Below are 14698 nucleotides of genomic sequence, written 5' to 3'. Positions count from 1 at the left end.
TCGTTTCTCTGCCACATGTAATTTTCATTTGCTGGATTGTTCACATTAATTGATTGTTACTGTCCCCTGACTTGGGGTTTGTGGAGGAGTGTAACCTGTTTGGAGCTTTTTAGTTAAATGTGATTTCCATTAAAGTCCCTGGGATGATTGTGGAGAGATTTCCAGCCTCCTCCACACGCCAGCCGCTGGGTTGGTTTGTTTTTGGAAGCAAATATCCCTTCAGGTCGCCGTTGTGAGCATGAAATCAGATGACTCTCCTGGGCACAGGGCCTGACACATGTGGTGAACAGACTTCTGTTTGAAGGGCCTCATGTTAACGTTAGGCTGGGATGGGAGCAGAATCTGTACTTCCATGGCTATTGGGTACTCCCAGATGAGGAGATTCCCTCTGCCAAAGATGGGGGCTACCTTTCTTACAACTTGTCGACTTAAGAGAGTTTCCTGGAACACAAAAAGTTGAGTGCTCTCCCCCCCCACCAGGTTCTTTCTTTTTTCAAGACCAGGGCTGTCTCCACTGTGCCCTGTGTTCTCTGAATATCACTTATGAATACTCTTCTATTATTAGCCTTATGTGACTAGTTTTAATATCATTCTCATTATCAGTGCTATGACTGTTCTGTTTTCCTGATGAGTAGAATAACACCTCATCCAGTCATGGCTCTTAATGTGGGAATAGGGCTTGGCCCACAAGCCGGAGAGAGTTGATTTTGGTGTTCCCCAGATATATTTTGAGTTTTATGATGGATACTCTATGTGTCAGAGAAAGTATTAGTAGTTATTATTTCATTAAAAGGATATAGTAGGAAACTTTCAAAATAAAAATGTCAGTAATTCAGACCTGGAAATCTGTTTATAATATAATTTAAAAAAAAGATTAAGAAAAGGATGACTAAAGTGATTGGAAAAGAGGAAGGAAACATATGTACTTGTGTCAGGCGTCATGCTGAATGCTTTACAAAGATTCTCTCGTTGGAACTTCACAACAACCCTGGGAGATAGATGCTGTCGTGATCCTTGTTGTACAGCTGAGGAAACTGAGGCAGGCTGCAGTTAAGTGACTTGCCCAGGACCACACAGCTTGTTAATGTCCGAGGCTGGGTTTGAACCCAAGCCTTCCTGACTCCAAGCTCAGCTATCTATCTACTGCCAGCTACCTGGCTGCAGAAGCATGAAACAGTGATTTTGGAGTCGGAGGACCTGTGTTCCCATCCCAGCTTTGTAATTAACTAGCAGTATGGCCATGGTCAAGTCTCTTCCATTACTCTGGGCCTCAGTTTCCTTATCTGTACCAAGAGCATTAGACTAGGTGACCTCCAAGGGCCTTTCTAACTCAAAGTCAATGCTGTGTTGGTTTAGAGCAGGAAAGGGCCTTGAGAGTTTTCTAGCACATATCCATTTTACAGATGGAGGTCCTTGGGTCTCATACTGGTGGAAGTGAATTAACTAAGGTCATACTGCTAGTACATTGCTTAGAAGACACAGATCTGGGTTGCCTGATTCCAAATGCAGTATACCAGCTAGGTATCACTGTGGAGGAAGATCTGAATTCAAATCCAGCCTCAGACACTTAACTAGCTGTGTGACCATGGACAACTCCTTTAACCGCTCTCTGCCTCAGTTTCCTCATCTGTAAAATGAAGATTATTCTAGCACCTACCTCCCAAGGTTGCTTGGAGGACCAAAGGTGATCATAATCGTAAAGCACTTAGCACGATGCCTGGCACATAGTAGGTATTTAATAAATGCTTATTCCCCTCCTTCCCCTTTTATTCTACCGTGTATACGAATCCTGAGCTTTATTTCTGTCTCTGCACCAGCTGTCTCTGTTGCCTTGGGCAGATCGCTTGAACCATGCATCCCTTAGACTTTCAGTTTGTAAATAGAACACTAGTGTTCAGTCCATGCTTGAAATGTTTGGAAAAACACTTTAATGTCATTCTATCAACATAGTTTTGAAACACTTGCTTTATAAGGGCCACGTGACTTTAAAGTACTTTTTATCTCCAGTGAATGCTGCAGTTTGTTTTCGTTTTAGCTAAAAAGCTTGAAAAACATGAAGAAGCAATTACAGTTAATGATAGGTGTCCCTAAGATGTTTCCAAAAGGGAGAATAAATCAGATGCAAATAGAATATGTAATGTTCCTTTCTCGGTTATGGCGTTATGGTTCCTCTCCCTCTCTTCCTCCCTCTTTTCCCCCTTTTCCTCTCTGCCTCATCTTCTCTCCAGCCTCACACTCACCTTCTGCTCTCCATCTCCTTCTCTTTCTTCCTCTTCTCTTTTTCCATTTCCTTCTTCTCCCTTCTCTCTTCGATATTTTCTTTTTTTACCTCTTTTCTTTCTCTGCCACTTTCTCCTTGCCTTCTCCTCCTGCTCTCTCTCTCCTTCCTTCTCCCTCTCTGCTCCATCTTTCCCTCTTCTTTCCTCCAATGCTTCCTTTCTTTGTTCCTCCTCCTATTTTCCCCACTCCTCCATTTCTACCTTTCTCTTCTCTCCTCCTTTCTTTCTCCTCCTTCTCTCTCTCCCTTCCTTTCCTTTCCCTCTCCCCCTTCCCCTCTCTCTTTTCCCTATTTCTCTCTTTCTGTTCTTCTTCTGTCTCTCCATCTCCTCCATCTCTATTTTCCCTCCTCTTATTTTCTTCTCTCCTCCCTTTCTCTTTTTTCCATCACTCTTCTCCCTTTTCTTCCTCCTCTCCTTTCCCTCTTTTCTATTTTCTCCTTTCTCTCTCTTTCCTCCTCCTCTTTTCTCCTCTTTCTTTCTCTCTTTTCTTCTTCTGCCTCTCTGCCTGTCCTTGTACATTACACACCTTACTTTGAGTTCCATGTGGATCTAAGGCATGCTGTATGCCCTGGCAATTTGCTCAACCATTAAGCAAAACACAATGTTTTTTCTCTGAAGGGAGAGGTTTTAACAAATGCATCTAGGATCATTGTGAGGTGGTTTTTTTCCCCTGTCTTGTTAATCTTCCCCCTCCACAAAGATGACTTCCTAGACATGCGAAAGCCCAGTCAGCCCACAGTGCTTTTCTGAGCCCTCTCTGCTGCCACGCCCCTGAAGCCTTGATTTTGTGGTTGTTTTTGTCTCAGGTTCCCAGTGATTTTATCCATTGAGAATCACTGCAGCATCCAGCAACAGAAGAAGATTGCTCGGTACCTAAAGGACATATTCAGTGACAAACTGGACTTGTCATCTATCGACATCGGAGATTCCAAGCAGCTTCCCAGCCCGCAGAGTCTGAAAGGAAAAATTTTAGTGAAGGTAATTACTTGCAGAACATCATAAAAGTCATCATCTATCAACCTTGCCCCAAATTCCCCTAAGGATCAAGAAATGGTTTATCAAAAGAATAATAATCATAATGGATATACAAAGTAGACTGACATTCTCTTCCTCCCTCCCTCCCTTTTTCTCCCTCTCCCTCTCCCTCCCCCTCTCCCCTCTTCTCTCTCTGTCCTTCTGTCCCTCTCCACCTCTCTTTCTTTCCCCTTTTTCTCTTCCCTCCCTCCCTCTCTCTGTATCTCTCTGTCTTTCTATGTCTCTATCTCTGTCTCTCTTTCCTCCCTTCCCCCACCTGCTCTGCCTCTGTGTAGTTTTCTTTCCCCTCCATTTTTTTCTAATTTGGCATTCAAAAGAAGTGTACAGCTGATATGCCAAGTCTCCTGGGATTCTTTTTTCAGGGGTGAGAGACTCCTACTATAAAGCAAGTGTTCAATTTGGAGTCTCTAATTATTGTCTACCATGCAGAAAAATGGGAGTGGGCTCTTTCACATATACCTGCCGGCGGCGTGGGCCTGAACCTCTTCCCGCTCCCCTTCCTCCAGTTCCCATAACAATCTGTCAAAGGGAAAAAACAGTGTCTCCTTCATGCTTGGCCAGCTGTGGTTATGTAAGTGAGAGAAGCGAGCTTGGAGGCTCAGTGCACGCTCAGACCAACACCCAGCAGGCCTGGCTCGCTAGAGGTGATTGTATCTGCACGGGCAGGGCCAGGACAGGAACAGTCCGACATTGCTCTAAGTAGAAACAGTTTCTGGAAGGGACGAACCTGACAGCTTATGATGAAAGCAATAGAGGCAAAGGAGGTGGTGTCCCCTCCGTTAGCTGGCGTCATTCTGGCGGCATTGACTAAAGTTTGGTCAACTCAGTGGGAGCCAGAGTGAGAACCCTTCTGGCTGGCTTCATTGATGGGGGGAAGGGGGCAATTTAGGGGTTAAAATTCAAGCTGGATTGTGTTGTCCTCAGAAGAGGCGGAGACCAAAATAAATATTGTACGGCGTCAGCTACAATCAGAGGAGATCCAAACTTGAGCTGGAAGGGACCTTAGAGATAATAATAATAATAATACTTATTATTATTAATATTACTGTTACAATGATAAATTCCAGCATTTATATAGTGTTGTAAGCCTTGCAAAATGCTCTACATCTGTTATGTCATTTGATTTGAGGCAAACACAGCATCCCTGTGATTCAGGTGGTATTATTATCCCCATTTTACAGATGAGGAAACTGACACAGACAGAGGCTAAGTGACTTGTCCAGGGTTGCACAGCTAGGAAGTGTTCTAAGCAGGATTCAAACTCAGGTCTTCCTGACTCCAAGTCCAGCATTATAACCACTGTGCCACCTAGCTGCCTCAGTATAGTCCAGTTGTTTCATTTTACACATGGGGAAACTGAGGCTTAGAGAAATGAAGAGACTCTCCAATTTTATACGGGTAGCAAGTGGCAGAGTCCAGATTTGAACCTGGGACCTCTGACTCCAATGCTGGCACTGTTTCCATTGTCCCACATTTCCCCTCAAGAGATTCAAAGATAGTGAAAGGTTAGTAGGATTACAGATGCAGAGATGGAAGGTGCTACAAGAGACTACAGAGTTCATCCCCTTCCCTTGACATAGGAGGAGTCTGAGATGAGGGAGGAAGTGACTTACTCAAGGTCACATAGGTAATGAGTAGCATAGCCGAGATTTGAATCCACATCTAGTGTTCTTTCCAATGCTATCCCGCTCTAGCTGTGGCTCCAGGAAGCAGTAGATGAGAAGGATGGCGTGACTCTGACCCTGCGGAGGCTGTGGGATTGTCTTCCCATCTGTAAGGCAGAGTGACGTGCTCTTGCTCTAGGTGCCTAGGGCAGTGATGTTCTGAAAAGGGGCCTGACCTTCACTCTCCCCTCCCTGCTGGGCTGACCATGAGTAGCAGGTGTACTACAAGAGTGCGCCTTCAGGCTCTGAGGAGTCTCCATTGGCTTACAGAAAGACCAGGGGCTGCAGCATCTGTATTCTCCCAATCTGCTCCAAATACAAGCTGGCCAAAGAAATGATGGCAAAAAAATCTCAGCAGTACTTAATAAAGAGTTTGGGTGCATGGAAGTTCTCCACTCTCATGAAATCAAATGAGCTGAGTATGTAAGATGGGGTGACAGGGTGCCTACTTCAAAGGAAAAGTCAAGGTTACAGCGTATAAGTGAAAGCCGTTTGAATAAAAGCACATCAGACATTCAACGTATCAGTAAGAATGAGAATAATATTAATAGATTAAATTGATATAATGCATGGTATTTCCAAAGTGCTTTTTACCTTCTGATACATTATCTTATTTGATCCTTATATAACAACTTGATGAGATAAAGTATATGAGCATAATTTATACCCATTTTGCAGATGAAGAAACTTAGGGCAGAGAAATTGTGATTTGTCCCAGGTAACACAACTAGTCAGTGGTGAGAGATTCAAACCTAGGTCTGGTGTCTTCCTTGACTGTGCTGCCTTGGTTAAAATTCAGACAGTCATCTATCAGTCACATTTGACTCTTTGTGACACCATTTGGGGTTTTCGTGGCAAAGATGCTAGAGTGGTTTGCCATTTCCTTCTCCAATTCATTTTACAGATGAGGAAACTGAAGCAAACAGGGTTAAGTGACTTGCCCAGGGTCACATAGCTAGTAAGTGTCCAAGACCAGATTTGAACTCAGGAAGATGAGTTTTCCTGATTCCAGGCACAGCACTCTATCCACTCTACCATCTAGCTGCCCTTTGATTGAAATTAACTTGCTTTATTATCTTATTAATCCTTGGCCTTTATAAGAGAAATTGGAGCTGGATTTTAAAATGAGAATCAAACAAAGGAGTGTATGTTATGTGGGGGAGAGTATCATCCTTATAGCCACACAAACATCTCTGAATTTCCTGAACATTCATCTAGCCTATGGTTGAGATAACAATCGGTCAATCGACAAGCATTTATTAGAAGTCTATTAAAAAACACACCAGGCAGAGAGACAAAAATGAGACAGTCCCTGTCTCAAGGATATAATAATAATAATAATAATAATAATAATAATAATAATAATAATAATAATAATAATAATGATAATAATAATGATAATAGTCATAATGATAGCTCATGTTTGATGTGACATTTTAAGATTTGCAAATCAGTTTTCAAATATTATCTCTCATTAGACCAGCCACCTAAAGGTTAAACTCCTAATTGGGTTTGTGGAATGGAAATTGCCTTCACTTTGAAACAGAGGAATTTTAAAGGCAGACATTGAAATGATGCAGAATGGACCCTTTGGACATTTCCCACCCACTTATGATGATGTTAATTGAATAACCTCCCACACAAACGGAAGTCCTCATGATAATTTAGAGGAATCTTGTCCCAGTTTTCATGCAAACAGCATTCTTGGGCACCAGGATGGCTCATAGTGAGAAGGGAAGAGCTTCTGATGGGCATTTGGAAGAGCAGCAGGATTTATCATACATTTTCCAACAGTGCCTGGGGCCCATTTGTCCCTGGGAGTGGTCCACAGCCTTTCTGAGGGTTTCTTCCATTTTATAGATGGGCACCTCCTCGTTCACTTGGAAGTAAGACAAAAAGAGCCAAGCAACTTCAGCCCCTCAAATAAGTGACCTTAGGCCCAATTGCTAAAAGGTAGCAGATACCCACTTGGAGGGCTCTGTCCCCTTTTTAAGCCCTTTATGTCCACAACACGGGATCACAAAGCCAGAAGGGACCTCTTGGTCATCCAGTCTAGCCCCCCTCATTTCACAGATGAGGAAGCCCAGGTTCAGGTTAGCATGACCAAGGTAATGCGGGCAGTAAATGGGATAGGAGATTTAAAGTGTGAGATCAATTTTAGGGATTCTTTTGCTATATTATTACCATTTTTTAAAAAAATTACAAACTTAGTAAAGATCAACCAAGTCATTGGTTTTGCAGTTGAGGAAAATGAGGTCCAAAGAGGTATAAAGTGATTTTCCCCAGGTCACACAAGTAGTAAGTGGAAGAGTCAGGATTTGAACCGAGGTCCTCTGACTGTTCCCTTTCTACTATGCTCTGGGAGTTGGATCTCTAACAGAGCTCCATGAACTTGTTTCCCTTTCTTCATCCTGGCTAGACACTTTTTTACTTTGGAGGGAACCACTTCTCAATGATGCATTTTCTACTTCCTTTCAGGTGATTGATTTGGGCCCCTTTACTGACTGTGGTAACGAGCTGTTGTTTGCAGATGTACATCACTCCCGAGATGTAACTGAGGGAGCCTCAAGATGTAACTAAGTCACCAGTTCTGCTGCTTTTGGCAGCCACTCTTGCATGAGTTATTCCAATCTGAGGGTGTAACTCATGAAAGACTTACTGTATTTCAGCATCCGTAAGGGCAGGGACGATGTTTTATTACATCTGTGTGTTCCCCCAGTGCCTTTCACATAGAACAAGCTCAATCAGCATTTGGTGAATGAGTGAGTATATTAGGAGGATTTTTACAAGTCATGAGCTGCTAACTCAGTTTCTATTCACTCCTGAATGCCTGTGTCTTGTCTACTTTAGAAGGCTCATTGCTCCATTCTGTTGCTTATCCAGATTCTCAGGTATCCTAATGATGCCTCCAAAAAGAAAAATCACAGGAAGAATGGATTCTTAACAAAATAAACGCATTTAGCAGGGGTTGTCGGTGTCAGGGGGACCTAAGAGAACATGTGATAGTTCTATAAAGTGGTCTGGATGCAGATATTTGTGAAAGAAGCCCACCTCCCATTTTTCTGCATCATAAATTGAAAAGAAATATCATTTCTGACCAATTTATTAGAATGGCGTGATAGAGACAGGGTGACATAGTGGATAGAGAACTGGACTGAGAACCAGGAAGATCTCACAGTGATACACACTGGCTCAGCAACCCCAGGCAAGTCACCTAACCCCTCTCAGTGTTCTGGGCATAGAGTATAAGTTGCAGAGAGGGGGCCAAATTGCGTTGGTGGAGGGAAATCCCTTATTTGAGAGTTCCCAATGAAGTAACAGGCCCAGTTCTTATCCCAATTGGAATGGTAGACTTGGGATCTGGAATGAACCTTAGAGACCTTTTGGTCCAACCCTCTTATTTTATAGACAAGGAAAATGAGTCACAGAGAGGGGGAATGAGGTGCCCACCAAGGTCAAACAGTGAGGGAGGGAGCAAGGATCCACAACAAGCGAGTCTGACTACAAATCCAATGCTCTTTCCCTGATACCATCCTGCCTCTTAGTAGGTCTACTGCAATAATGACTTACAAGTTCTTCCCATAAGGAAAATAAAACATCTTAAGGCCAGCTGATCTCCGCTCCTTGCCTATAGATGTCACTTTGTTCTACTGGGACAGTTCGTAGGCCATACTCCCTTATTTTCTATGGGAGACTGGCATCTTTTCTGTTACTTGGAGTGGGTGACATTGGAGTCATCCTCTGTTATCTGTAGCCTTTCAGCCTGCTTAGCTCATTGCCTTAGTCTTCCTCTCACAGGGTGAAAAGACAATCAAGGGCATGTTGTGATATAATCTCAAAAATTACTGACATGCAAGCGCTCTCTCATTAATCATTCATGAGCACCTAACCCAGTTTAGAAAAAGCAAGAAAACACCTTTTTTAAAAAAAAATACGCTAGCTTTCTTTTCTCTACATCCCAAACCTCCATGTTATAGTCTTATACAACTATTAATCCAACTAACCACCTAATTTGATGACTCTGTAATGAGTAATACAGAAACATAGAGGGATTTTTCAACCGAGTATTGGCTGTAAGAAAATGTCTACCTAGAGTCACCTATCCCAAATAACTGCAACTGTGGACTTCTTCAAAACACTGGAACCCCAGAGTTCTTTCAGGATAATAGTTAAAGTCTCTCGTGGATTCTTCTCAGAATGTCTTCTCTACAAAATGAGAATTAAACTAATTTCTCTCAAAATGTCTCTTCAGACTCTCTAGAAGATGACAGTTAACTCTTGAAGTCTCTCAGAGACTTTTCCATGACAGTTAACTCTCCATGTTTCCAAAGAAAAATTCCTCTAGTCTTCTCTCAGTTGTCCCACAGACTACCGTTTCTCCAAATTCTATTTCTTCTCCCTTAAAGTTGCACTAACACTAAACGAAGTCTCTTTATAAGGGGCTATTGAAGTTGGAGGTTAGAAAGCTGGATTATAGAGTCTTTGAGGGGACAAAACAGCACTTTATTTATGCTCCTATCTCCTCTGGCCTCTGGTAAGGGGCCTTTCAGGTATAGTGGATAAATATTGATTTATTGGCTGAATGGTTGATGAGGAAAGGGTTTGCTGAATAAAGTGTGAGCCAACAGGAATAAAGGACACGTTTAACCTACTTGAGAGAACTACTTGTAAGGCCATTTACACCTCAGTTCTGTGCAATTGTATGTCCCTGCCAATGGGGAGCTCTTATCTATTGGTGAAATCAAGACTGTTTGAATCTTTAATTTGAAAAAACACCACCATCAGGTAGCTGTCGTTACATACGCGGACCCAAACTATGTTTTCATTCAAAATGTTGTCATTTGTGGCGTTTTACTCTTTCAGATTGGCTTTCTTTTCAGTTAGTGTGAATCAGTGGTGCCATTTTCTAGAAGAAAGCCCTGGCCAAGGAGTCAGGAGACGGTCTTTAGCTCTGTGTCTGTGGTTACAAACTGGCGGTGTGCTCAATGGATCCTTCGTTCGGTGATGTATTGCTTTGAGGAGGTCACAGATTCTCTCTCCTCATGATTACAATGAATGTAATGATATTCTAGAACAGGAGTTCTTGGACAGGGGCCTGTGACCTTGGTTTTTAATATTTTGATAACTGCATTTCAACATAATTGGTTTACATTGTAATTCTATGTGTTTCATTGAATGCATTTAAAATGTGATTCTGAGGAATTCATTTGGCTTCACCAGATTGACTGCTGGGGGGTTCCAGGACACATTGAAAGGGTGAAATCCACCCTCCCCCCCAGTTTAGATGAGATTAAAAGATCCCTTCTGGGTATTAAATATGGCAGGCAGCAAGGTACCATGGCTAGAGTTCTGGATTTAGGATCAGAATAACAGGATTCAAATCCCATCTCTTACTACCTGTGTGGCCTTGGGCAAGTCACCTAATCTCTTCAGGCCTCAGTTTCTTCATCTGTAAAATCAAAGTATTGATCTAGATGGTCTCTAAGGCCCCTTCCAGTTTTGAATTCATAAACCGAGTCTGAGGATGACACTTGAACAATATTCAGTTATTATTTTGTAATGATTTTTTTCAATTAAATTTCAGGGTAAGAAGCTACCCTACCACCTTGGGGAAGATGCAGAAGAAGGTGAAGTTTCAGATGAAGATAGTGCTGATGAAATTGAAGACGACTGCAAATTTAAGCTCCATTATGTAAGTTATTTACTTTGCTACTTTGGGTCATCTTCAAGACCCCCTGACAGAAGGAGGGAAGGAGGGGCTGGCCGTTCCTACAATGATGGAGTGCTTGAGAATGTGGCTGAGTTGCTGCAGAAGCATTGTCATTGAAGTTGTCTTGATCACACAGTCAGAGACTTTGGGAGTTGGAAGGGACCTTGGTGGACATTTGGTCTGACCTGACCTGCCTTTCTAGAACTGAATCCAATATCAAGTGATTAGATCTTGAGCTGATGCTCTCATAGTTCTGGGTCAAGTTCACAAGTTACAGGTTGTCTCCATGCCCTACCCACCTCCACCCTTCCACCATTCTACAGAGCAATCATGAATGAGTGGATGCTTTCGTAGTTGGTTGGAAGAATTCTTTTGTTGCTGCTGGAGGTATTTTTCTTCTGGGATGCAAACTGAAAGGCTGTAGATTAGACCATCCATGTGAGGTTCTAATCAATTCTAGGATTGTGAGATTGATTTCTGAAGTATCATATCTGAGATAAGAAGTTGCTTAGCAATTTGTTGGAGTGTGGAAAAGGTAGGTACCTTCTCACTCCTTATTCTCCAAGCTGATTTACAGTCAGGAAAATTCTGATAGGGGAAAATGTAGGGCTAAGTGAGCCAATATTCCCCAATGGCTTTCCCCCTCTGCAATCTTCTTGGAGGGAAGTATGTGATCATTTAGCCAAGACTAATATGTATTACATGGGGCAGCTAGGTGATCTGGTAGATAGAGTGCCAGGCCTGGAAGAGTCAGATACGATTGAAACAACTGAACAACAGCAATTATGTATATATTCCCATCATCTTTAGAACGTTTTAAAATAATTTTCATTTCTATAGAAACCAGTCTTTTCAGGTCTTCTATGGATCGGGCAGGAGCACCATCTATGTTCCTCTACTGACTGCAAAAAAATGGGGAGATATTGAATACTCCTAATCTTTCCTGTGGCCTTGAATTTATATTACAGTATCACAGAAAGAGTACTTACTTACCAGTACCTGTTGATGCCAAAGAGAATCAACATTATTTATAAATGGGATGTGAGGTAGAAAACTGAACTGACTGAATCCAAACTTCACATGGGGCCTATAGGTGCTCAAGTGCAGCCCTTTGAATTGGATTCAGTCAAAGGACTGCACGTGAGGACCTAGAGGGCCACATGTAGCCTCGAGGCCAAGGTACCCCACCCCTGGGCTATACTAAGGATAGGAGCCAGTCTGTGTAACACGTAACTTTCTTTAGGTGATAGTGTTTTGAAGACTAGAGTGCCAGATGGAACCATTATTGTCCTCCTAATCTCATCAAGTGTTTATTATTTGATAGTCATGATATTATAGAAATTACATGTTCAATTGATTTAAGTAAACGGAAGTACGAGTGCTAATGTTTTGTAATTTTCTCTGTTAGATGTGTCTTAATTGAAAGGCAGCCTGACATAGAATATTGGATTTGAACTCTGGATAGAATATGAGAAGTTGTTGAATTTATTCTTTAATTGTTTTCAGTTGTGTCTGACACTTTGTGATTTCATTTTGGGTTTCCTTGGCAAAGAAGCTGAAGTGGTTTGCTGTGTCCTTCTCCAGCTCATTTTACAGATGAGGAAACTAAGGCAAACAGGGTGAAATGACTTGTCCAGGGTCACTTAGCTAGTAAGCGTCTGAGAGCAGATTTGAAGTCAGGAAGATGGGTCTTCCTGACTCCTGGCTGTTTACACTATGGCGCCACCTAGCTTCAGGAAGACCTAAATTCAAATCTACTTCAGACCATTACTCACTTATGTGATAACTTCTCAGTATTTGAGACAATCCCCTAAGACTGATCTCCTAAAACTTTTAAGTTTCTATCCATCAGGAGAGGGGGTTCCCTAAATCCAGGGGCTTCCTTTGCCCAGAATCACCGATCCTCAGGGACTTTTCTTCCTACCTAAAACTTTTATTGATGGTTTTTGCTTTTATGTTGTGTTCATGTCCAAATATATCCTCTCCTCCCTGCAGCCCAATGATCTGTCTCTCATGACAGAGATTAAACATGAAGGGAAAAAAGGCAATTCAGTAAAACTGACCAAGACATCTACAGAGTCTGAGGGTGTATGCATTATTCCATGTTGGTAGTCCCACCCCCACACCAGCAGCTCTGAAATGAAGGGAGAGAGGTACGTTTTGTCCCCTTATGGATAAGAATGGATCCTTGTAACCTCCAAATGCTCAGTTTTGCTTCATTATTCCCTGGGCCATGTCTTAGTACTTTTACTTAATACGTACTTAGCTTTCTTAGCTACAGTCATTTAAATAAGTATAGAGCTTAGGATTTTGTTTATTAATTAGAAACATTTCATTTCTGCTATACATATACATTGTCCCCCTGGGCTTGACATTTTTCAGTTATTAGGTTTCTAGGCTATTTCAACAAAGATACCAAAGAACTAATGTAAAGTCTGAATACTAGGGTAAAGTCTTAGCTGAGACTTCGATAAGAAAGACCTAGATGCTCCTCCTCCCGTCCTCCCAATAATGACCCAGAGTAGTACGGTGGGATGAAGGCTGATTTGCAGCCAAAAACCTCGATTTGGATCCTGCCTCTCCCACTTACTTGGGTAATCTTGGGCAAGTTTCTTCATCTCTCTGGGCCTCAGTTTATCTTTCTGTACAAGGAGGGGGTTGGACTGGAAGATCTCTAATATCTCTACCAGCTCTAACTCTATGAGCCTATTAAAGTAATTGGTGAGGAGAATAAATGGTACAATCCCTCAGGTGAGGCGTTGATAATAGCGATAATTTCTCTAACATCATACCTTCCTCCTAAAAATTTGTATAAGTATATAAAGTCAAGTTCTTTTGGTTTTCAGAACCCACTGACTCTCAAAACGTTTATTTTCATTTTAGTAAACATTCTAAATTGGTAATCCTGTATTTCCAATGAGACCAAGAATTGTTAACAGGGAAATAAATATAATAAATGCAAAAAAATGAATATATGCATGGAATCTTCCATTAGGTTCCCCCTCGCCCCCACCCAGTTTGTTGATAGGAATCCTGATTCAGTGTTGTTTCAGGGCATTTCCCCAAATGACGTAGAAATGGTTTCAAAGCCTCTTCATTTCTAGTCTTTCCTTTTCATGTTGTATAAATGGCAAAGAAAATTCATTGTCAATTCAGACAGCAATGCCTTTGTTAATCTTTGGAAGAGGAAATACATAAAGAAAACAGATTAAAGTGGAATATTTGGTGTATGCATTAAAAAAATTTAATATCCTTTTTGCACTTTTCCCCTGTCTTTGAGCTCTTCAGAAGGAAGGCAGCACCATGTATAAATCCAAGGTATTATTATATTGTAATCAGGCAGTTTACAGTGACACTCTAAGTGAAGCAGCTTAAATGCTTTGTAAGGCTTTGCTGGCATTTGAAGCCCCCTGAGACATGTAGGGAAATCCAACCTAGTTCTCTGAATGCCAAATGACAGCCTGGGTCAGAGGATCAGAAGATCCCGCTTTGAATCTCATCTCTGCCCCTCGCTACAGGTGTGATTTTGGACAGAGCTCGTGTCTTCTCTGGTCTCAGTTTCCTCAACTGTAAAAAATGAGGGGATTGGGCTAGCTGGACCCCAAAAATCCTTTCCAACTCTAAACTCTAGGCCATGGTAGGCTTACAGTTCTTTATCACTTAATATAACTAGTCTCTTCCATTAATGGAAGCTTTTAATCACAGCTTTCCAGGTTAATTAAGGATGGTTGTGTTAATGGGGTCCTGCAACAAGTAATTATATTTGTTCAGGGTTCATGAATGCAGACACCCCCACCCCCACCCCCCTCACTTATCATAGATTGTGTATGAGCATTAGCCCAAGCTTTTCGTTAGCTGTGTTTCTCACTTACGTCTGTTATTGGTAATTTAAAACAATACTTCAGAACAATAGCCTGCATCTCTCTAGTGCTTTAGGAGTATAAAGCACTTTACATCCGGGAGCTCTGTAAGCTTCTCTTGATTCTCTCCCTCTTTGTATCATCGGTATT

At 41.9% G+C, this 14698-nt stretch overlaps 1 protein-coding gene across 1 annotated transcript in view; it reads left to right on the top strand.

Annotated features, from left to right (window-relative positions):
• The window catches only part of PLCH1 (phospholipase C eta 1), a 247255-nt gene that overhangs the window by 198812 nt on the left and 33745 nt on the right, over nt 1-14698 (top strand). The window contains exons 10-11 of the mRNA XM_020988921.2: nt 3086-3257; nt 10563-10670. Of these exons, the coding sequence (XP_020844580.1) occupies nt 3086-3257; nt 10563-10670 (280 nt within the window). The remainder of the gene's footprint in view (nt 1-3085; nt 3258-10562; nt 10671-14698) is intronic.

This window comes from Phascolarctos cinereus, unplaced genomic scaffold (genome assembly GCF_003287225.1).
Source record: "Phascolarctos cinereus isolate Bilbo 61053 unplaced genomic scaffold, phaCin_HiC Scaffold_7;HRSCAF=346, whole genome shotgun sequence".
In the NCBI taxonomy this organism is placed as follows: domain Eukaryota; kingdom Metazoa; phylum Chordata; class Mammalia; order Diprotodontia; family Phascolarctidae; genus Phascolarctos; species Phascolarctos cinereus.
The sequence above is the reverse complement of the archived record's forward strand: the minus strand, read 5'-3'. Positions and strand labels throughout refer to the sequence as shown.